This window comes from Hemitrygon akajei, chromosome 10 (assembly GCF_048418815.1).
Source record: "Hemitrygon akajei chromosome 10, sHemAka1.3, whole genome shotgun sequence".
Lineage (NCBI taxonomy): Eukaryota > Metazoa > Chordata > Chondrichthyes > Myliobatiformes > Dasyatidae > Hemitrygon > Hemitrygon akajei.
This window is the reverse complement of record NC_133133.1, coordinates 174,573,073-174,596,151: the sequence shown is the minus strand read 5'-3', so window position 1 is coordinate 174,596,151 and position 23,079 is coordinate 174,573,073. Positions and strand designations below refer to the sequence as shown.

Sequence of the window (23,079 nt, the reverse complement as noted above, 5' to 3'; positions counted from 1 at the left end):
CCCCCCTCTCTCCCCCCTCTCCCCCCTCTCCCCCTCTCTCCCCCTCTCCCCCCTCTCCCCTCTCTCCCTCGCTCTCCCCCTCTCTCCCCCCTCTCCCCCCTCTCCCCCTCCCCTCTCTCTCCCCCTCCCCCTCTCCCCCTCTCTCCCCCCTCTCCCCCCTCTCCCCCTCCCCTCTCTCTCCCCCTCCCCCTCTCCCCCTCTCTCCCTCCCTCTCCCCCCCTCCCCCTCTCCCCCTCTCTCCCTCGCTCTCCCCCCTCTCCCCCCCTCCCCTTCTCTCTCCCCCCTCTCTCCCCCCTCTCCCCTCTCTCCTCCCTCTCCCCCCTCTCCCCCTCCCCCTCTCTCCCCCTCTCCCCCCTCTCCCCCCCCTCTCTCTCCCCCTCCCCCTCTCCCCCTCTCTCCCTCTCTCTCCCCCTCTCCCTCTCTCTCCCCCTCTCCCCCTCTTTCCCTCTCCCCCTCCCTCCCTCCCTCGATGCTGGAGCCCTGGGTCTCAGGCGAGGTTTGATCAGTAGGGTTTGTGGCCTGGACTCTGGTTCACGATATGATGTGTTTCTGGTTTCTGGTAGTTCCTATCTGTGTTATTATTTTAGTGATTTTGAATTGGGGTGGCCTGCAGATGATGAACACTGAGCGGAACTGAAAATGGCAGGACCCAAGTGTTTTATATTCTCTGTTTTTTGTTCATTTCTTGCCGTTTGCATGATTTTTTTCTGCACATGGGGTGGGGGTTGATGATTTTCTTTGAACGGGTTCCACGGTGTTCTTTTGTTTCATGGCTGTCTGTTGGAAGACAAATTTCAGGGTTGTATACTGCATACAGACTATGATAATAAATGTACTTTGAATCTTTGTTACCACAGTAGTTTGCAGAAGAGCATCTCTGAATCCACAACCTTTTAAACCCTTGAAGTGGATGGGCTACAGCAGCAGAAGACCATGGACACACACTCAGGCTACATCCACACTAGACTGGATAATTTTGAAAACGTCGGTTTCGCATTAAAATGATAGGCGTCCACACTAGGCGTTTTAAAAAATATCTCTGTCCACATTAAAATGGATATTTCGGTGAATCTCCTCCTACTGCGCCTGCTCAGGACACATCTACCTAAAACAAGCGACATGCTTGGTGTTGAATCTCGCCGTGAAAGACGGTGAGCGTTTGTTCAGTTACAGACTAGAAAAACTGAAATGACGGACAGCTGTTTGCGCTCGCGCAGGAGGCCTTAACAGTAAAAAAAAACAAATACTGGAGCGTATGGAGGCAACTGACAGGGAGTTCATGGACAGTATGACCCGGCTGACGACAAACGTTGAAAAACCAATTAACTCTGTTGCATTAATAAAGCCCCTTGTTAAATGTATAAAACATGTCTGCATCAGTGTTATTTTGTATTTCCATACAATGTTACATTAGGCTGTTACACATCTATTGTCAGAGATGTAACTTGCATAAATAGGTAAACCACCTTCATACAAGCAAGGACAGAAAACAGGGTAAAGTGAGTATACTTATTTATTCAGTAAGTTATGGGTCAAAGTATTTGGTGAGTACATTTCTAACTCTTCCGGCTTCAGTCTCGTTGCCGTCTGTTCTGAAATTGTTAGGTTGCGTTCAAGAAAACAATGAAATGGCGTGCTGCCGTCACCATCTGTTCCGGCACATCGTGACAGCGATTTTAGATTTCTCCAGTTACCCCATCCACACTGCTCCGGCCATTCTGGCATTTTCAAAATTACACACCCTGGAGAGCGTTTCTGAAAATCTCCAGTTTAAGTGTGGACGGAGGATAAAAACGAAGAGAAAAAGCTTCGGTTACAGATTTAACCGGTGTAGTGTGGACATAGTATCAGTGGCCACTGTATTAGATACAGGAGGTACATATTAAAATGGCCAATGAGCGTAGATAATACTTATTATTTCTGTTTTTCACATAACATCAGTATTGTCCAGTGTTATGACACATAGCTTCTTTATTACGGTGAAACTCACACCAAGATCAATAAATCGGAAGAACAGCTCACATCTAAATTTGACCAGCCTAAGAACAACAGTAGAAGAGGTGGCTGCACAGGCATGCGTGGCACTGTAAGCCAATCAGAGGACATGGTTTAACATGCTATCAACCCTAACCTTACAGAATTCATTCCTGAATCACACGTCATATTCACATGCTTTGCCCTAGTTGTGTTAGACACACAGGTCTGAGCAGAGTTTCTGAAAGGAAGAGATTGTCTATAGGTTCTGTACATTGTCTAACCAGAGTGTGGTTTGTTTTCATTGACGTGAATTATTTCTGCTTTTGCAGGAGAGAGGAAGGTCAGTAAACTCATGCAGTGCTTGACAAGGTAGGGGTGAGAGACAGGCATCAACTTACAGGGATGCTCAGACCTAAAGGCCAGTATGTGAGATGGCCTCCAATAAATCCAACTTTACAGTTCCAGAGACTTGGGTTTGACGCAAATCTCGGGACCTGTCTGTGTGGAGACAGGTTCTCCCTGTGACCGCATCGATTTCCCCCATGCCTCCCATATCCCAAGGGAAGGGTAAATCAGCTTCTGTAAGTTACCCCTAGTGTAGGTTAGCGGGAAACGGGAATTAGAGGGATGTTAATGGATACAAGAGAGAAAAATTATTGAGGTGTCAAGGGAATGAGAGCGGTGGGAATGGTCTGTTGATGAGCAACACACACACAATGCTGGAGAAGCTCAGCAGGTAACGCAGCATCTATGGAAATGAATAAACAGTCTGCATTTCAGGCTGAGATTCTTCATCAGGAAGGGCGAAGAAGCCGGACTAAGAAGGTGGGTGGAAGTGTAGGTGTACAAGCTGGTAGTTGATAGGGTGAGACCAGGTGAGAGGGGATGTGGTGGGTGGAAGTGTAGGTGTACAAGCTGGTAGTTGATAGGGTGAGACCAGGTGAGAGGGGATGTGGTGGGTGGAAGGTGATAGATGCAGGGGTAAAGGGCTGAGGAAATCTGACAGGAGAGGAGCGTGGACTCTGAGAAAGGGGAGCACCAGAGGTGACAGGTAGGTGAGGAGAAGAGTTTGGAGGAGATCCAGAATGGGGAATGGAAAATGAGAGAATGGGGAGGGCAAAAAATTATCAGAATTTTGAGAAATCAATGTTTACGCTGTCAAGGGGTTTCAGGATAAGCCCTTGAGGGAGGAAGGAGGCAAATGAGATGGGGAAGGGGAGGTGAACTGGACTCTGTGAGGTGATGATTAAGTTACTAGAAGATGTACAAAATGCTGGAGGAACTCAGCAAGCAAGGTAGCATCTATGGAAAAGAGTAGAATCGATGTTTTGGGCAGACTCGTAACATCGACTGTTTACTCTTTTCCATAGATGCTGCCTGGCCTGCCGAGTTCCTCCAGCATTTGATATGTGTAGCATCTGCACATTGCCTCTTGTTTGTGATTGAGTTACTGGACTTCAGTCGAGTTGTAGAACATGAATCCGAGGAAAGGAGTTCAAATCACACCTCATACAGCTGATGGATTTTAGGTGTCTGGTGCTACCAATAGGGGTTTAATTTCTGCTCACATCTGCAGGGAGTTTGTATGTTTAACCTGTGACCATGCGGTTTCCTCCAGGCACTCTGGTTTCCTCCCACATTCCAAAGACATCCAGGTGAGGTCTAGCAGTTGTGGGTGTGTTATGTTGGTGCTGGGAGCATGCTGACACCTGCGGGCTGCCCCCAGGACAATGCTCGGACCGTGTTGGTCCTTGACACAAACAACAAATTCACCATATGCTTTGATGTACATGTGACAGCTAAAGCTAATCTCTGAATTTTAAATTTAAAGGAAAAATCCACAGGACTGTCTCTCTGAAGTCCTTTAGGAAGGAAATCTACAAACCTTACCCATGGGAGTGTAGTTGCACCCATGTGATTGATTCTTAACTCTCTCAGTTTCTGGGTAACTGAGGATGGGCAATAAACACGAGTACTGCCAGCAATAACTTTGCCCTGGACGGTCCCAGGCCCTGCTGTGAAACGAGGAGAGTTGGGCTTTGGGCTAACAACACCATCCCGTAAATACCTGGAGCTACAGAAACACCAACAGAAGCTCCAAAGTCCTCATCCCGGGGAGAGGAAGATGGGCCGCACATGAAAACAGCTTGAAAGACTGGCCCAGGACAGAGGCCTCTGGCAAGCTGCTCTTGGTGGTCTAAGCCCCAGTAGGGGTGAGGGGGTTAAAATGCCAGTAACACCCACATCCTACAAACATATTAGTAAGAGAGGCTCGTGTGTACAGTACACCAACACAGGCAGAAAGGCCTGTTTGTATGTGACGTCAAGGCAATATAATTTCATGGACCGAAATATTTTAGAGCATTTATAGCCGTCAATAACCATTTGTACAGATTGAGGGATTGCCATTTCTACAAATGGAATCCCAAAAGTCCAATAATTTTTATGAAGTTGCTAAATATGATGTTTATAACTCAATAAAACAGTTTCTCCTTGAACTTTGATACTTAGTCAAGCTGTCGCAGTGCGCAAGCAGCTTCCGTGATCTCACTGTGACACTTCTCGAGAGTTGCCGTTCTCGTGGTGGTAGCTGCTGGGTTCCTCCTCCAGCTCCTCCTGTGCTCTCGCCCGCTTCCTCCTCCAATCCTCCCTCCGGGAGCCGTTGACTTGGCTGGTCGCGCCGTAGGAGGTCTTCTTTGCGCCAATGAAGGTGCTGTCATTGAGTTCCGTCTCCTCTGCCAGCTCGTCCTGATCAACAATCCCACACTTGTCCTCCTGGGTCCCTTCAGGGTCTGCCCAGTCCTGCTTCTCCCCCGAGGCAAAGGCCCCGTAGAAAATCACGCCGCTGAAATGGACCACTGAGGCAATCAGAAACACGTTCTGCCACTCCTGACGAGTCTGGGGACACACAATGAACAAAGAAAGCTGAGTTTCAGCAAAAAGACATTGGGGACGGGAGGGAGAAAGAGAGGGTGACACAGAGTCACTGTGTCATGGTGCCAGAAACCCAGGTACAGTCACAACTTCCAGAGCTGAATGGGTGCAGTTTGCATCTGGTTTCTGTGACTGAGCAGATTTTCTGCTATAGTTATACAGCTGAGAAGCAGGCCCTTCGGCCCATCAAGTCCACGCCAGATTTCACATTCAGACGTATTTATCAGGCTTACATCAAAATAGACTGTGAAATCTGTCATTTGCGTTAACAACCAACACACCTGGAGATGTGCAAGCTGTTCCAGTGCAGCACAGCATACTCACCGTGTTCAACAGAACCACACGGAACACAACAACAGCAAGACAAGCTGCTAAAGAGAAGATGCTGAGAGGAGGTTTACAGTGGGGGCATCAATAAGGTCACTGTCTTTCTCCTGGGGCATAGATTAAAAATGAGGTACTTGAGGTGGATAGGAAGTGCACGAGAACAGTTGAGAAAGAAATCAGGAGGCATGAGGTTGCTCAAGGTGAAGGGGAATCCCACAGGCTCCCGTATGGTGCAAGGGTCAGAGATGTCTCGGAGAGGCTGCAGGGGAGGGAGAGCAGCCAGCTGTCGTGGTGCATGTAGGTACTAACGATATAGGAAGAAAGCGGGATGAGGTGCTACAAGCTGAATTTAGGGAGCTAGGAGATAAAGAGTAGGACCTCAAAGGTAATAATCTCAGGATTATTACTGGTGCCACGTGCTAACCAGCGTTGGAATAGCAGGATAGCTAGAATGAATACGTGGCTTGAGTGGTGGTGCAGGAGGAGGGTTTCAGATTCTTGGGGCATTGGAACTGCTTCTGTGGGAGGTGGGACCAGTACCGTCCAGATAGTCTACATCTGGACAGGGCCGGGATCAATGTCCTCGGGAGATTGTTTGCTAGTGCTGTTGGGGAGGCTTTAAACTAATATGGCAGGGGATGGGAACCCACACAGAAAAGAAGAGAGAAGTGATGCAGAGACCAAAGCTGGAGTTAGTGAAGGAAAATGTAAGAGTAGAGTGCATAAAAGTAAAAAGCAAAAATCGCATAGGTCACTAGATTCTAAAAGGACAATGAGTATAAGGGCACTTTATCTAAATGCCCATAGTATTAGAAACAAGGTTAGTGAACTTGTGACACAGATCAGTACCAAGGCTTATGATTTAGTGGCCATTACAGAAACCTGGTTGCAAGGTGGAGATGCCTGGGAATTAAATATCCAAGGGTATCAGGTAATACGGAAAGATAGGCAGGAACAGAGGAGGTGGGGTGGCACTCTTAATTAGGGATGAGATCAGGGTGATTGTGAGAGACGATATAAGATCTACGGAGCAGAATGTAGAGATTAAGAATAGTAAAGGGAAAAAAATCACTGGTGGGTGTTGTCTATAGGCCACGTAATAAAAATATTGCAGTGGCAGAGGCGATTAACCAAGAAATAACTGAGGCTTGTAAAAACGGAACAGCAGTTGTCATGGGGGATTTTAACTTCCACATAGACTGGGTGAATGAGGTTGGTCAAAGAAGCCTAGAGGAGGACTTCATAGAATGCATCCGTGATGACTTTCTTGAACAGCATGTTACTGAACCTACTAGGGAAAATGTTATCTTACATCTAGCTCTGTGCAATGAGACAAGTTTAACGATCTTGTAGTCAGGGATCGTCTTGGAAAGAGTGATCATAGTATGACTGAATTTCACATTCAGATGGAGGATGAAATAGTTAGATCTAAAACTAGTGTACGTATTATGCTTGAACAAGGGAGACTACAACAGGATGAGGGAGGAGTTGGGTAATGTGGATTGGGAGCACAGGCTATTTGATAGGACTGTTGAGGAACAGTGGAATACTTCCAAAGAGATTTTTCACAGTGCTCAACAAAAGTTGAGGCTTCTTCAGTAAATGTATTTAAGATACAGTTAGATAGGTTTTTACATGGTAGGGGAATTAAGGGTTATGGGGAAAAGGCAGGTAGATGGAGCTGAGTTAATGGACAGATTAGCCATGATCTTATTGAATGGCAGGGCAGGCTCGATGGTATCTTGTGTTCCTGTGAGATGGTGGAAATTGTAAATGGACTCTTTGCATCCGTATTTACTCAGGAGACGGACACAGAGTCTACAGAAGTAAGGCAAAGCAGCGTCAACTTCATGGACCCTGTACAGATTACACAGGAGGAGGTGTTTGTTGTCCTGAGGCAAATCGGGGTGTATAAGTCCCTAAGGCCTGTCAATGTGTTCCCTCAAACCTTGTGGGAGGCAAGTGCAGAAATTATAGGGGTCCTAGCAGTTATATTTTAAAAATCCTTAGCAATGGGTGAGGTGCTGGAGGATTGGAGGATAGCTACTGTTGTTCTGTTGTTTAAGAAAGGCTCTAAGAATAAGCCAGGAAATTATAGGCCGGTGAACCTGATATCAGGAGTGGGAAAGTTATTGGAAGGTATTCTAAGATATATAAGTAATTGGATAGACAGGCACTGATTAGGGATAGTCAACACGACTTCATATATGGTAGGTCGTGTCTAACCAGTCTTATAGAGTTTTTTAAGGAAGTTACCAGGAAAGTGGATGAAGGCAAGGCAGTGGATGTTATCTACATGGACTTTAGCAGGGCATTTGTCAAGGTCCTGCATGAGAGCTCGGTGAAGATGGTTCAGTTGCTCTGCGTTCAAGATGAGGTAGGAAATTGGATTAGACATTGGCTTTTTGGGAGAAGCTAGGGAGTGGGTGTAGATGGTTACCTCACTGACTGGAGGCCTGTGAGTAGTGGAATGTTGCACAGATCAACGCTGGGTCTGTTGTTTATCATCTATACCAATGACCTGGATGATAATGTGGTTAACTGGATCAACAAATTTGATTCAGGGTGTAGTGGACAGTGAAGAAAACCATCAAAGCTTGCAGTGGGATTTATATCAGCTGGAAAAATAGGCTCAAAATGGCAGATGGAAGTTAATGCAAAGCAAGTAGAATACTACAGCACACAGGAACGCATGGGCCCTTCGGCCCATTTAGTCTGTGCCATACTATTATTCTGCCTAATCCTATTGACCTGCACCTAGTGAATGTCCTCCAAACGCCTCGCATCCATTTTTCTATCCAAATTTCTCTTAAATGTTGAAATCGAACCTGCATCCACCACTTCCCCTGGCAGCTCGTTCCACACTCTCACCACCCTCTGAGTGAAGAAGTTCCCCTCATGTTCCCCTTAAACATTTCACCTTTCACCCTTAACTTATGACCTCTAGTTGTAGTCCCACCGAACCTCAGTGGAAAAAGCCTACTTGCATTTACCCTGTCCATACACTCATAATTTTGTATGCCACTGTCAAATCTTCCCTCATTCCCTATGCTCCAGGGAATGAAGTCCTCATATATGCAAACCTTCCCTAAAACTTGTGTCCTCAAGCCCTGGCAACATCTTTGCAAATTTTCTCTGCACTCCTTCAATCTTATTGACATTTTTTCTGTAGATAGGTGACCAGAAATGCACACAATGCTCCAAATTAGGCCTCACCAACATCTTACACATCTTCAGCATTACAACCCAACTCCTGTACTCTAACTTATGAAGGCCCTTCTATCAGATTTAATCTGCAATATGTTGTGAATCTCCTCTCTAGATCTGCAAACTTCTTTGTTTTTAGGCAGAGATGTAATTTTTCCCTTGCTCTTGTCATGTTACAGAACTCCCTCACCCCTACAGCAGTCCCTAATGAATCATTTTTCTACCTTCTTTACAGGCTTGAGTTTGATTTGGTATGGGTTTGATGTTCTTGCTGCTGGTTGGCTCGATCTGTTAGTGTTTTCTGTGAGGGAGGGGATTTGGGGTTTGATCTCCTGTTGCCAGTTGGCTCGATCTGTTAGTGTTTTGTGTGAGGGAGGGGTTTGGATTTGGGGTTTGATGTTCTTGCTGTTGGTCGGCTCGATCTGTTAGTGTTTTCTGTGAGGGAGGGGATTTGGGGTTTGATCTCCTGTTGCCAGTTGGCTCGATCTGTTAGTGTTTTGTGTGAGGGAGGGGATTTGGGGTTTGGGGTTTGATGTTCTGTTGCCAGTTGGCTCGATCTGTTAGTGTTTTGTGTGAGGGAGGGGATTTGGGGTTTGGGGTTTGATGTTCTGTTGCCAGTTGGCTCGATCTGTTAGTGTTTTGTGTGAGGGAGGGGGCATTTTTGAGTTACGTTTTTGATATTTTTCTTTGAATGCCTTCCATGGTTTTTCATCGTTTAGTGGCATTTTCGAGAAGATGAATCTCAGAGTTGTATACTGCACACATACTTTGATTAAAAATGAACTTTTGGACCTTTGAACCATAAGACAATAGGACATAGGAACAGAATTAGGCCATTTGGCCCATCAAGCCTTCTTCTCCATGGCTGATCTATCAACCCCTCCCCCTCCCAACCCCATTGTCCTCCCTTCTCTCCATAACCTTTAACACCCTTACTAATCAAGAACCTATCAGCCTCTGCTTTAAGTATACCCAATGACTTGACTTGCACATCCACCTGTGGCAATGGAGCTCACAGATTCACCACTGTCTGGCTAAAGAAATTCCCCCCCATCACTGTTCTAAAGTGACGTCTTATTCTGAGGCTGTGCCCGCCAGTCCTCTCCCCTGAACATGTTGGCGTCCAATGCCCGCTGAGTGAAGAGGGTAGTTGGTGATGAGTTTGATTGTACCTTATGTATCGTCATTGCTCCAACAATCAGTGGGCAGATCATTCCCGACAGGGTTCCCACGCCGTTTGATATTCCCATTAGAATGCTGGCATAGCGAGGAGCGATGTCCAGGTGATTTACGTTGAATCCTGAGGTCAACAACAAAAGCAGATTATCCCAATGAGGAGGCCTGGAACTTCCACTGTAACCTAAAGATGATGCTCAAGGTTTAGCCAACTGCCTTTGGCAGAGAACATAGACCATCAAATATTATGTTTTATAAGGTTCTACAAGGCATTGGTCAGACCGCACTCAGAGTACTCTGAGCAGTTTTGGGCCCCTTATCTAAGAAAGGATGTGCTGGCATTGGAGAGGGACCCGAGGAGGTTCACAAGAATTAGCCCCGTAATGAATGAGTTAACTATGAGGAACATTTGATGGCTCTGTGCCTGTACTCACAAGAGTTCAGAAGAATGAGGGGGAGATCTCATTGAAACCTATCGAATATTGTAAGGCCTAGATAGAGTGGATGTGGAGAGGATGTTTCCTCTGGTGGGGGTGTCTTGGAGCAAAGGACAGCCTCAGCACAGAAGGATATTCCTTTAGAACAGAGATGAGTTGGAATTTCTTTAGCCACAGAGTGGTGAATCTGTAGAATTCAGTGACATAGACAAGTCATTGGGTATATTTAAGGCAGAGGTTGATAGTTTCTTGATTAGTCAGGGCATCAAAAGGTATGGGAAGAAGGCAAGAAAATGGGGTTGAGAGAGGTATTTAATCAGCTGTGATGAAATGGCCAGATTCTGTTCCTATGTATGTCTTATGGTCTATTCTAGCATAGTACAGGCTTCAACCTACATAGTGCTGTCAGACTTCTAACTTACTCCAAAACAAATTAGCCTTTCTGTCGTACATAACCCTCTACTTTCCATTACCTATGTGCCTATCTAAGAGTGTCCCTAATGTATCTGCCTGTACCACCACCCCATTCAGTGCGTTGCAGGTACCTGCCACTCTGTAAAATCTTGGCTTTTAAAACTTCTTTAAACTTTCCCTCTCTCACCATAAAGTTATGCCTCTGATATTTCCACCCTTGGAAAAAGACTGTCTTTTCATAATACATGGGAGCAGAATTAGGCCACTCAGCCCATCGAATCTGCTCCACCATTCCATTATGGCTGATCCATTTCCCTCTCAACCTCATTCTCCTGCCTTCTCCCCATAACCTTTGATACCCTGACTAATCAAGACCTTCTCAACCTCCACTTTAAATATACCCAATGACTTGGCCTCCACAGGCCTCTGGGGTAATGAATTCCACAGATTCACCACTGTCTGGCTGAAGAAATTCCTCCTCTTCTCCGTTTTAAAGGGACACCCTTCTATTCTGAGGTTGTGTCTTCTGGCCTTTGACTCCCTCACTACAGGAAACATTCTCTCCACATCCACTCGGCCTGGGTTTTTCAAAGTTCGATAGGTTTCAATGAGATCTCCCCCTCAGTCTTCTAAAATCCAGCGACTACAGTCCCAGAGCCATCAAATACATCAGGCCTTTCAGTCCTGGGATCATTCTCATGCACCTCCTCTCGACCCTCTACAATGCAACGGATCCTTTCTTAGACAAGGGACACAAAACTGCTTGCGATACTCCAAGTGCAATCTGACCAACACCTTATAAAGCATTCGCATTACAATCCTGGGGAAATAAATTGCAAATTAGTTTTGAGAGTTTGAATGGCCTCTGTTCCAACCTTCTTAAAGCAAATAATTCTTCCTCCACATGAGAACGGCATAACACATCCGAGCTGAGTTACTGATGGGGACTAGGAGGAGGTTTGCGAAGGGAGACGTGCACCAAGTTATGGACAGGAACTCACTGCATTGATTCATCCTACAACTGTCAGGTTCTTGAACCAAACTGCAAGACTTTACACCTATCACAGCAGCGGAACACTAGAAACCACCTCCTGCACTACTGTGGACTTGTCTCAGATACAGCACAGGAACAGGCCTAATCTCATGCTGAACTAGTTAAACTAATAGAAATTAATTAAACTAATCTCTTCTACCTGCAGATGGTCCATATCCCTCCATTCTTTGCTTAATCATTTGCCTGTCCATGAGCCTCTTGAGCACCACTGTCATATCTGCTACCACCACGCTCTGTGCAGAAAATTCAGCCCTGCACGTCTCCTTCACTGTAAATTCATGTCCTCTGATATTAGACATCTTAATCGTGGGAACATGTTACTGTCTGTCCACTCCATGCCTCTAATAATTTTATAAATCTCTGTCAGGTCTCCCTTCAGTCTCTGCTGCTGCAAAGAAAACTAGAGCGGAAAAGGGGTGACACGGTATCGTAGTGGTTAGTGCAGCGCATCACAGCTCCGGTCGCCTGGGTTCTTCCCACGACCACGTGGGTTTCCTCCGGCTGCCCCCGTTTCCTCCCACAGTCCAAACTCATTTGGGTTAGGAGGTTAATTGGTCAAGTGTGTAACTAAGAAGCGCGGACTCGTTGGGCTGGAAGGGCCTGGTACTGTGTGGATCTCTAAATAAATAAATATAAAGATAGATATCTAGTCCTGATGGCCTCAGACCAAAACATCGACTGTTTATTCCTCTCCACAGATGCTGCCTGGTCTGCTGAGTTCCTCCGGCATTTTGTGAGTGTTACTCAGGATTTCCAGCATCTGCAGAATCTCTTGTGTTTTAGATAGATAGAAAAATAATTAAATAAATACTTAAATCAATCAACCAATGAATAAATCTATACAATGAAATAAAATAAACAAGCCGTTTATAAAATTTCTAAACCCCTTTGTTTTCATTTGTTCTAAGGTCTTGCCTTTTGCAGAATGTATTGTTTCACCGTACCATGTGTGGTCTGTACCGTGCGTGGTCTGTACCGTGCGTGGTCAGTACTGTGTGTGGTCTGTACCGTGCATGGTCTGTACTGTGCGTGGTCAGTACTGTGTGTAGTAAATCTCCTCTGTACTGACGTGCCTGTGATGCTTCTATAAGTTTCCTCCAGTACCTGTCCCTCACTATAGCTGTGCATATGACAATAAACTCACTGGGCAATCACGAGGAAATCTGCAGATGCTGGAAATTCAAACTCACTGGACTTGGTTTAGGGGTAGACCATTGGAACCTAAAGCAACTAACCTGAAATTGCAAATCCACTGAATCCAACAGCGAGCACCAGGAACGAAATTGCAACCTCTCTGGTGTGGGAGTAACCGACAATCAGTAGCAAGGTGGCCTCCATGCCAAAACCTGGAGCGGAGAAAACATCATGTTAGCCATCCAAATTCGAATCCGGTTTACTACTGCTGACACAGAACACAGAGCACAGCACAGGCCCTTCAGCCCACAATGTTGTGCTGACCACCCACCCTACTCCAAGATCAATCTAACCCTCCCCTCCCACACAGCCACCCAGTTTTCTATCATCCATCTGGGAGTCTCTTGAATGTCCCTAGTATATCTGCCTCGACCATCATCCCTGGCAGTGCACCCACCACTCTGTGTAAAAAAAAAACCTGCCTCTAACTTCCCCCCATATTTCCCTCTATTCACCTTGTATTAGCCATTTCCACCCTGAGAAAAAGTCTCTGTCTGCCCACTGTATCTGTGCCTCTCATCATCTTGTACACCAATATCAAGTCATGTCTCATCCTCCTTCACTCCAAAGAGAAAAGCCCCAGCTCATTCAACCTATCCTCGGGTCCGGGCAACATTCTGGTAAATCTCCTCTGCACCCTCTGTAAAGCTTCCACATCCTTCCTATAATGAGGCAAGCAGAACTGAACACAATATTCCAAGTGTGGTCTAACCGGGTTTTATAGAGCTGCATCATTACCTTGCAGCTCTTGAACTCTGTCCCCTGACTGATGAAGGCTAACACCCCATACGCCTTCTTAAGCACCCTGCCAACGTCATCCAGCGGAGACTGGGGTAAGATCTTCCTGTGCCTGCTTGTATTTTCATATCATCGCCTAGATACACTCAACGGCCACTTTATTAGGTACACGTGTAAACTGTTCATTATTGCAAATTTCTACTCAGCCAATCAACTTAATGAATAAAAAGTATGCAGATATACGAGAGGTTCTGTTGTTGTTCAGATCAAATATGAGCATGGGAAGGAATGTGGCCAAGGAATGATTGTTGGTGCCAAAAGGCATGGTTTCAGTATCTCAGAAACTGGCAATCCCTTGGGATTTTTGCTCAAAAGAGTCTCTGGAGTTTACAGCGAATGGTGTGACAAACTGAAAACATCCAGTGAGTGGCAATTTGTGGGTGAAAACACACTGTTAATGAGCGAGGTCAGGGAAGAACGGCCAGACTAGTTCAAGCTCAAATAACCACGCGTTACAACAGTGGAGTGCAAAGGAGCATCACTGAATGCACACCATGTCGAAGCTGGAAGTGGATGGGCTACAGCAGCAGAAGACCATGGACACACACTCACTAACAGAGGAGGTACCTAATAAAGTGGCCACTGAGTATGTTTTGATATTTCGATGTACACGTGACAAATAAAGCCCATCTATACCTTCAACAGAGATGAGAACAGGACAAAGGTATACAGTGATGTAAAGGTCAGCTCTCTCAGCTTCACACTGCCAGTGGTTGCCATGGAGAAGTGGACGTGGCCATTGTCTCGTCAGAAGGCTCGAGAAGTTCCCTGTCTCACCACTTGTTACCAGCACTGCAGGAGAGTGTCCCGGCGGGCATACCATCAGAGAGAGAGTTACACAAAAGCTTCACAGCTGCCCCAACATCTGCAGGAGCTTGGTTGGCGGAAGGGAAGGGTCAGATAGGTGACTCTATAGGTGTCAGTGGGTAGGTATGCAGAAAACAGTGCCTCTTGAGAAGAGGATTAAACCCAGGGCCTTGAGTTCAAAACAGAATCCGAAGTAGGCCATTTGGCCCATTGATCTAGCCTCAATGTACAATAGGACTATGGTTTAACCTTTCATCTCAGAGCTGTTCTCCTGAAATAACTTGGATGGTGATGAATATAGTATTAAAATATATGCTTTACCTAGGAAAGATAAGCAAGATAATAAAGGTGGAGGAGTCACCATATATAAAAGAGAGAATTTAAACATCAGGCTGCTTATAACAGGAGATGAATCGAGAGTTAGTGAAGATATCTGGGTGAGAATTGAAAGCTATAAGGATAAAGGAATAACATTGGGTGGACGTTATAGAACCCCTAATGCTGACAGTGATTTTAATAAACAACTCTATCACAATATTAGAAAAGCAAATTCTCAGGGTGATGTTATAGTAATGAGTGATTTTAATTTCCTAATATTGAGAAAAGAATGGATTACAGGAAAGTGAATTCATTAAGTTATTGAATTGTTTTTTTAACTCAGTATGTTGATGCACCAACAAGAGGGGAGGCCTGTCTAGGTTTGTTATTCTGTAACAATCAGGATAAAATTCTGAGTAGGGAAGTTGTTGCACCTTCAGGAATAATCACTCGTAACATTGATAGTTTTGAAGTTTTTTGGGACAGTATATCAGTAAAAAAACAAAGTCATTAAATTGAATTTCAGAAAAGCAACATTTGTGCAGATATGACAAGGACTTCAGAAGGTAAACTGGAAGGAACTGCTTGACATTGAGTCAGCTGAGGAAGAATGGGATCAATTTGAAGAGGTGATATACACAATGCAGGAAGTGTTCATACCCAAGGTCAAGAGAAACAATAAAAACAATAGATCAGATAAATGGATGAATAAAGATATATGTTAAAAGTTATTGTAGAAAAGACAGCTGTATAAGGAATAGAGAAAAAATAGGAATGATATTAACTCCAGGGCATATGAAAATATGAGAGCTAGTCAAGAGGGAAATTCAGATTGCCAAAAGGAAGGTTGAGAAGGATATTGCTGATAATGCCAAGATTGACCCTAAGAGAGTTTTTCAATACTTTAGTAGTAAAAGAAATGTCAAGGAAGAAGTTAAGTCTATTAGGAATAATAGTAGGGTGATAAATTATGCAGAGAAGGACATAGTGGATACTCTTGATATTTTGTTAGTATTCTCCTGCGAAAATGTTAACAATATGCCCATAAGTGTAGAGAAAAATAAGGTTGTTTTAAGTGACTTAGAAATTGTTGAAAGCGAGGTCCTGCTTCAGCTGAAAAGGCTGAAAGTTAATAAATTTCCAGGGCCAGACAACGTATATCCAAGGGAACTTAAAGATGTCTGTAATTATACATACAAACCCTTAACATGTATTTTCAAAAGTCATTGAAAACAAGTGAAATCCCAAAGGACCGGAAATGGGCTAATATTGTCCCGGTATATAAGAAGGGTGACTGCACTGACCCTGGTACCTACAGACCAATAAGCTTAATGTGTATCATAGGTAAGATAATGGAAACATCAATAAAGAATGAGGTGGAAAAGCAGCTGATAAGAACAGGCATGTTAGCAGAAAGCCAGCACGGGTTCAGACAGGTGAAATCATGTTGACTAATATGATGGAGTTCTATGAAGAGACAACTAAAATTTATGATAACAATAGAGCAGTTGATATCATTTACATGGACTTTCAGAAGGCATTTGACAAGGTACCCCACAAGAGATTAATAATCAAATTACAGGATGTAGAGATTCAGAGTAAGATGTGCGAATGAGTGCAGAATTGGCTCCAAAAAAAACAAAACAACAAGTTATGGTAACAGGAGCTTTTTCACATCTAGCAGATAGTAAAAGTGGGGCTCCACAGGGATCAGTTTTGGGGTCTCTGCTGTTTTTAATTTACATTAATGATTTGGATAAGCACAACAAATAAACTAGCAAAGTTTGCCAATGACACAAAGTTAGGGGGATGGGCCAGTAACTCTCAGGCAGCAGAATCAATAGTTAGATCTGAACAAAATCCAGATGCAGTCAAGTAAATGGCAGATGAAGTTTAACGTAAATAAACATATAGGAAGTAGAAATATTAGATATAAATGTACAATGTAGGGGTCTTGAGTTAGAAAGTGCACCCTATGAGAAGATTTGGGCGTCCAGGTAGACTCTTCACTATCAACATCTAGGCAATGCACAGAAGTGATTAGGAAGTCTAATAGAATGTTAAAGAACATAGAAACATAGAAGACCTACAGCACAATACAGGTTCTTTGGCCCACAATGCTGTGCCAAACATGTTGGGCTATATAATGCACCCAGTGGAATTCGGGTCAAGAGAAGTTTTCCTTAAGCTGTTTAACGTGCTTGTGAGGCCACACCTTGAATACCATGTACAATTTTGGTATCCAAATTTTGTGTGGGATGTGAATGCACTGGAGAAAGTTCAGAGAAGGACAACTAGATTAATTCCAGGTCTGCGGTGTATGAGCTATGAAGAAAGATTGAAAGAATTAAATCCTTTTAATCTAAGTAGACACAGAATGAGAGGAGACATGGTAGAAGTGTTCAAAATCATTAAGGGTATAAGTAATGTGGATGCCAGCTGCTACTTCAGAATTAATCCATCAATGAGGACACGGGGGCCATGGGTGGAGACTGGTTAAAGGGAGATTTCAGACTAACATCAGGAAGCATTTCTTTACACAGTGAGTTGTGGACAGATGGAACAAACTACCTAATTTTGTAGTTGAGAGTAATACTTTAGAGACTTTCAAGTCTAAACTCAATAGTTATTTCAACACACTCTGTGAACAGGAATTTGGCAAGCTTTGTTAGACCAAATGACCAGTTCTTGTCAAACACTTTCTAAAGTTCTAATGTTCTAACTTCTTAACTTATGATTTCCTTAATGTTTGAAAATTGTTCCAACACCCATCTTGAATGCACTTAACATCTGAATCTCCATGGATCTCTTGGGCAGAAAATTCAGATTTCAGATTCAATTATTTATCACATGTGCGATGAAACCTGGCATGTTCAGCACTGCAACACACACAAAATGCTGGTGGAACGCAGCAGGCCAGGCAGCATCTATAGGGAGAAGCACAGTCGCCTCACAGGACTCCTGACGAAGGGTCGACAATGTTTCTCCCTATAGACGCTGCCTGGCCTGCTGCATTCCACCAGCACTTTGTGTGTGTTGCTTGAATTTCCAGCACCTGCAGATTTCCTCGTGTTTGTGATGTTCAGGACAGCATTGTGGGCCAAAGGGCCTGTATTGTGCTGTAGGTTTTCTATGTTTCTAATATGAGAGGGCATAATGGTAAGGTGTTTGGAGGAATATGTAGGATAGGGTGTAGTTTGTAGTGATGAGTGTGTGGAACATGCTTCCAGGGATGGCAGTTGGGGCATATACATTTGTGATGCTTAAGAGACTCTTAGATACATGGATGAAAGAAAAATGGAGGGCAATGTGGGAGGGAAGGGTTAAATTGATCTTAAGGTAGGTTAAAAGTTTGGCACCGCATTGTGGACTGAAGGGCCTGTACTATGTTATATGTTCAACTCATGTTCTCGATATTTATTCATTATCTACTTGTTATTATTTAGGTTTTTTTCTTTTGTATTTGCATAGTTTGTTGCCTTTTGCATATTGGTTGTTTGTCCACCTTTACTGTATGTGGTTTTTCATTGATCCTATAGTGTGTGCTTCTTTGTATTTCCTGTGAATGCCTGCAAGAAAATGAATCTCAGGATTGTATATGGTGACATATACTGTATGTACCTTGATAATAAATTTACTTTGAACTGTGTTCTATATCCCATGCTCTATGCTCTATGTTCTAGGATGGGGTGGCAATCCTATGGAATCTGACTTCCCTCTTACCTCCACAATTCATGATCTTCCGGACGGACGTTGTGGACAAGATATTTCGGCTCCTCAAGAAGTCAGCGATCTGCCCTCCGATTGGAACGACGATTGTCATCACCATGTGCGGTACAGCTGACAGCATTCCCACCTGCCAGGAAAACCATTCAAAATACTTTTAGAGGCATTGAAGAATCATGTATTCAACATGCTTGCACATGTCAACTTTATAAAAATGCTTACATTGTTAATGGCAACAGTTAGGCAAACTGTTGTATAATTCCTCAAATCTTTAAAAGTTTAAGTTCAATTGTCATTCTACCACACATCGGTATACAGTTAAATGAAACAGCATTCCTCCAGGGCCAAGGCTCAAAGCACTGCACAGTCACACAGAACACGTATACCTACAACAGCACCTACAGTCACACAGAACACGTATACCTACAATAGCACCTACAGTCACACAGAACACGTATACCTACAACAGCACCTACAGTCACACAGAACACGTATACCTACAATAGCACCTACAGTCACACAGAACACGTATACCTACAACAGCACCTACAGTCACACAGAACACGTATACCTACAATAGCACCTACAGTCACACAAAAAATCTCATCAGTCCTGTGCTTTAATTGAATCAGGGAAATTTTCAGTTCATCTTATCTATCACAAAACCTATTGATTTCAATATTATCTGATTTCAAGGGTCATACTATGAGGTATTGCCTGAAATTCCCTGGAACTCAGAGGGGACATCTGATCAAATGGTACTGAAGATCAATGGAACTGTTTCTAGAACTTGGGTGGTGTTAGCAAACATTCACACAGTTCTGCCGGAACTCAGCAGATCAGGCAGCTTTGACAGATGGGGATAAACAGTCGGCACTTGGGAGACTTTTCATCAGGAATGAATGAAGATGTCCATCCTGGACATTCTCTCTTCTCCATTCTCCCATCAGGTAGGACATTCAAAAACCTGAAAACAGCACCACCAGGCTCAAAAACAGCTTCTATCCCACTGTTATAGACCCACACCACCAGGTTCAGGAACAGTTATTGCCTTCAATGATCAGGCTCTTGAGCCAAAGGAGATAATTTCACTCAACTTCACTTGTCCCATCACTGATCCATTCCCACAACCTATGAACTCTCTCTTAAGGACTCTTCATCTCATGTTCTTGATATTTATTGCTTATTATTATTACTATTTTCTTTTTGTATTTTCAGTTTCTTTTTGCCCACTGATTGAATGCTCAAGTTAGTGTGTTTTTCATTGATTCTATTATGGTTATTATTCTATTATGCCCACAAGAAAATGAATCTCAGGGTTATACATGGTAATAAATTTACTTTGAACTTTGATTGAACTCTTGTACAATGCAATGATCTCTGGATCTCACTGTCTCCCGCTTGTAGCTTATTGCCTGCCTGTACTACACTTTCTGTGGAGTTGTTACACTTTATTCTACATTCTGTTACTGTTTTACATTGTTCTACCTTGGTGATCTGACCTGGATGAACAGCACGCAAGACAAATTTTCACTATCTCAGCACATCTGACAATAATGTCCATTATTGCATTAACCATGCAAAACAAAGATTTTCACATACCCTGGTACATGTGACTACAATAATAATAAGTTCCTGCTGAATTTGCTCACAGCACTCTTTTAGAAAGTGTATGGCAGATCACACAACTTGATACAGAGAAATTCTACTCCTACTTCTCCATTGTTTATTGCCCAATCCCCTTGACTGCGTCTTTACATCTAACTCTCCTGCTCTGGAAAAGCTTCTCCTCACGTAATCCGGCAAAACCCTTCGTGACTATTGAAGAGTTCTCTCTTTATAACTCTCCACCCATTAAAGGAAACAACTTCAATCATTTTAAAGACAGCTCTCCAATAAAGGCCAGAATGCTCCTTTAAAAGACCATAAGACATAGGAGCAGAATTAGGCCATTCAGCCCATCAAGTCTGCTCTGCCATTCCATCATGGCCAATTTATTATTCCTCTCAACCCCATTCCTCTGTCTTCTCCCCGTAATCTTTGACACCCTGACTAGTCAAGGCCGTAATCAAGGACAGGTTTAAGGTGCTGGGGAGTAGGTACGGAGGAGATGTCAGGGGTAAGTTTTCCATTCAGAGAATGGTGAGTGCGTGGAATGGGCTACCAGCGATGGTGGTGGAAGTGGATACAATAGGGTCTTTTAAGAGACTCCTGGATTGGTACATGGAGCTCAGTAAAGTAGAGGGCTATAGGTAAACCTAGTAATTTCTAAGGTAGGGACATGTTCAGTACAACTTTGTGGGCCGAAGGGCCTGTATTGTGCTGTAGATTTTCTATGTTTCTATGTTTTTATGCATCATCCTCCACTTTAAATATACCCAATGACTTGGCAATGAATTTCACAGATTCATTGTCCCCTGCCTAAAAACTCCTCATCTCTGCTCTAAATGGATGCTCCTCTATTCGGAGACTGTGCCCTCTGGTCAAAGACGCTCTCACGATAGAAAACATATTCTTTATCTTGGCCTTTCAATATTTGACAGGTTTCAATCAGATTCTCCCCTCATTCTTCTAAACTCCAGCGAGTGCAGGCTCAGAGGCATCAAACACTCCTCGAGCATTAACAATGTTCCTGTGAACCTCCTCAGGACACTCTGTGATGTCAGAACTTCCCTTCTGAGATAAGAGGCCTAAGACTGCTCACAATACTCCTAATGTGGTCTGACTAATGCCTTACAAATGACCCAGCAAGAATACTCTTTTCCTTTCCTCCCCTTTATTCACTCACGCAGCCCCCGCATTAATTCATTAACTTTCTGCCGGGCGACATATCTCATCGTATTATCCCTCTCCATGATTGATATTTCGTTGTCTATCGTTTATTGTTATGCTGGGTGGTTAAGGCTGCTCCTTCCATAGTCTTGGGCTTTCTGTTTAATTACATCTCTCACAGTTATCCTGTCATGTGTGTGATAATATTATTGCTTGGAACTGCACCAGCCCAGCGTGACGGGAAGTAAGAATAATGAAGGGTTTTTAATGAAACAGATTTCTGTGGTGTTATTGGATCCTCTTCCGATCAGATAGCAGGTGAGTTCAATGCTTTTATTAATTTAACTTCACCTGTCATTGAATATAATATTCCAGATGAATCTTTGGCCAGAATTCTAACCCACTCTTTCTGTTCACAGAGAAGCACCAGCCTACCCATCATCAAGGGCATATGTCCAGAAAGGTGCTGGAAAAGGGCCGGTGACACTGTGAAGAAACCCACCCTCACCTGGACCACCAGACTCAAAAACCATTTCTTCCCCCAAGCAGTAAGGCAGGTCAACATCTCGACCCACTAACCCACCCCTGCTTTATTATTTCCTGTCAGTCACCTTTGCACCCTAGCACCACTTTATGGACATATAGTCAATCTATGTATGTAAACTATCCAATGTATTTATGTTTATTGTTTTTTTAATTATTGTGTTCTCTATCTTTTGTGATTTGTATACTGCATCAGATCCAGAGTAACAATTATTTTGTTAATTGAAGTGTGGGGGAGGGAGTGGGTAGGGAGAGGGAAAGGAGGGGGAGGGTGGAGGGAGAGGGGAGAAGGGAAGGGAAAGGAAGGGGGAAGGAGAGGGAGAGGGGGAAGGATGGGGAGACAGAAATGGACCTACAGATAAAGACAGTATGAGTGAGTGAGACAGAAATAGGGTTACAGAAAGAGACAAAGAAAAAAATGGAGGAAGAGAAAAACAATAAGGAGGGAAGATGTGGAGAAAAGAAGTGAGACAGTGATAGAAAGAGCAGAACAGAAATTAAAAGAGAGAAGAGATTATGAGAAATGAGAGTTTTGGCTGTAAATGTTCGAAGTGTTCTGAAATAGGAGAAGGCACGACAGAAATACAGATTCCAAAAGGTAGACATCCTGATAGATGGAACTTCATTGCCCCAGCAGGGATCGTTATTGCTGAGTGTCAACAGGTTGACCCCTTTGACTCTGAATAAAACTCTCAAAGTCCATGTTTTAGTCTTCGCTGTGTGTCCCTGGGACCAGGGATGATGGTGTAAGACCAAGCAGTGTGATCCAGGCAACATGTGAGACCCTGCCACCCAGAGAGAGGCATCAGAGTTGGTGCCGGAGGGGTGTGGAGCAGTATCCATATCGGTGCCATTGGTGCTGCCCTCCAGTGTTTGCTTGGCAGAGACAAGCTGTATTGTTTTTGACTGCAGATTACTGCAACATTCATGGACTCAGGGACTTGGGCTATAATTTAATGTGTGACTGTAATTTACTGCTATCTTACAGTATGTATCTTGTTCTGTTGATACTGTGTTTTCACCTTGGCCCCAGAGTAACACATTTTTGTTTGGCTGTATTCATGGGTATTTATATATGGTTGAATGACAATTAAATTTGAACTTGATCAGGAAGGAGGTACAGGAGCCTCAGGACTCATTTTCAAGGACTCTCCATCTCATGTTCTAGATATCAATTGCTTATTTATTTATTTATTATTATTATTTTGTTTTTTTAATCTCTTTTGTATTTGCAGTTTGTTGCCTTTTGCACATGTTGTTTGCCTGTCTTGCTGTGTGCAGTTTTCCATTGATTATATTGTGTTTCTTTTATTGCTGTCAATGCCTACAAGAAAATCAACCTCAAGGCTCTATATGGTGACGTGTACTTTGATAATAAGTTTAGTTTGAACTTTG

At 43.7% G+C, this 23,079-nt stretch overlaps 1 protein-coding gene across 1 annotated transcript in view; it reads right to left on the bottom strand.

The window, feature by feature from the left end:
* Nucleotides 1–1,511: 1,511 nt before the first annotated feature.
* The window catches only part of slc17a8 (solute carrier family 17 member 8), an 82,929-nt gene continuing 61,361 nt past the window's right edge, over nt 1,512–23,079 (bottom strand). The window contains exons 9-12 of the mRNA XM_073059782.1: nt 18,367–18,499; nt 12,762–12,872; nt 9,618–9,745; nt 1,512–4,875 (exon numbers count right to left, since the gene is read on the bottom strand). Coding sequence (XP_072915883.1) covers nt 4,525–4,875; nt 9,618–9,745; nt 12,762–12,872; nt 18,367–18,499 — 723 coding nt within the window. The 3' untranslated portion in view covers nt 1,512–4,524. The remainder of the gene's footprint in view (nt 4,876–9,617; nt 9,746–12,761; nt 12,873–18,366; nt 18,500–23,079) is intronic.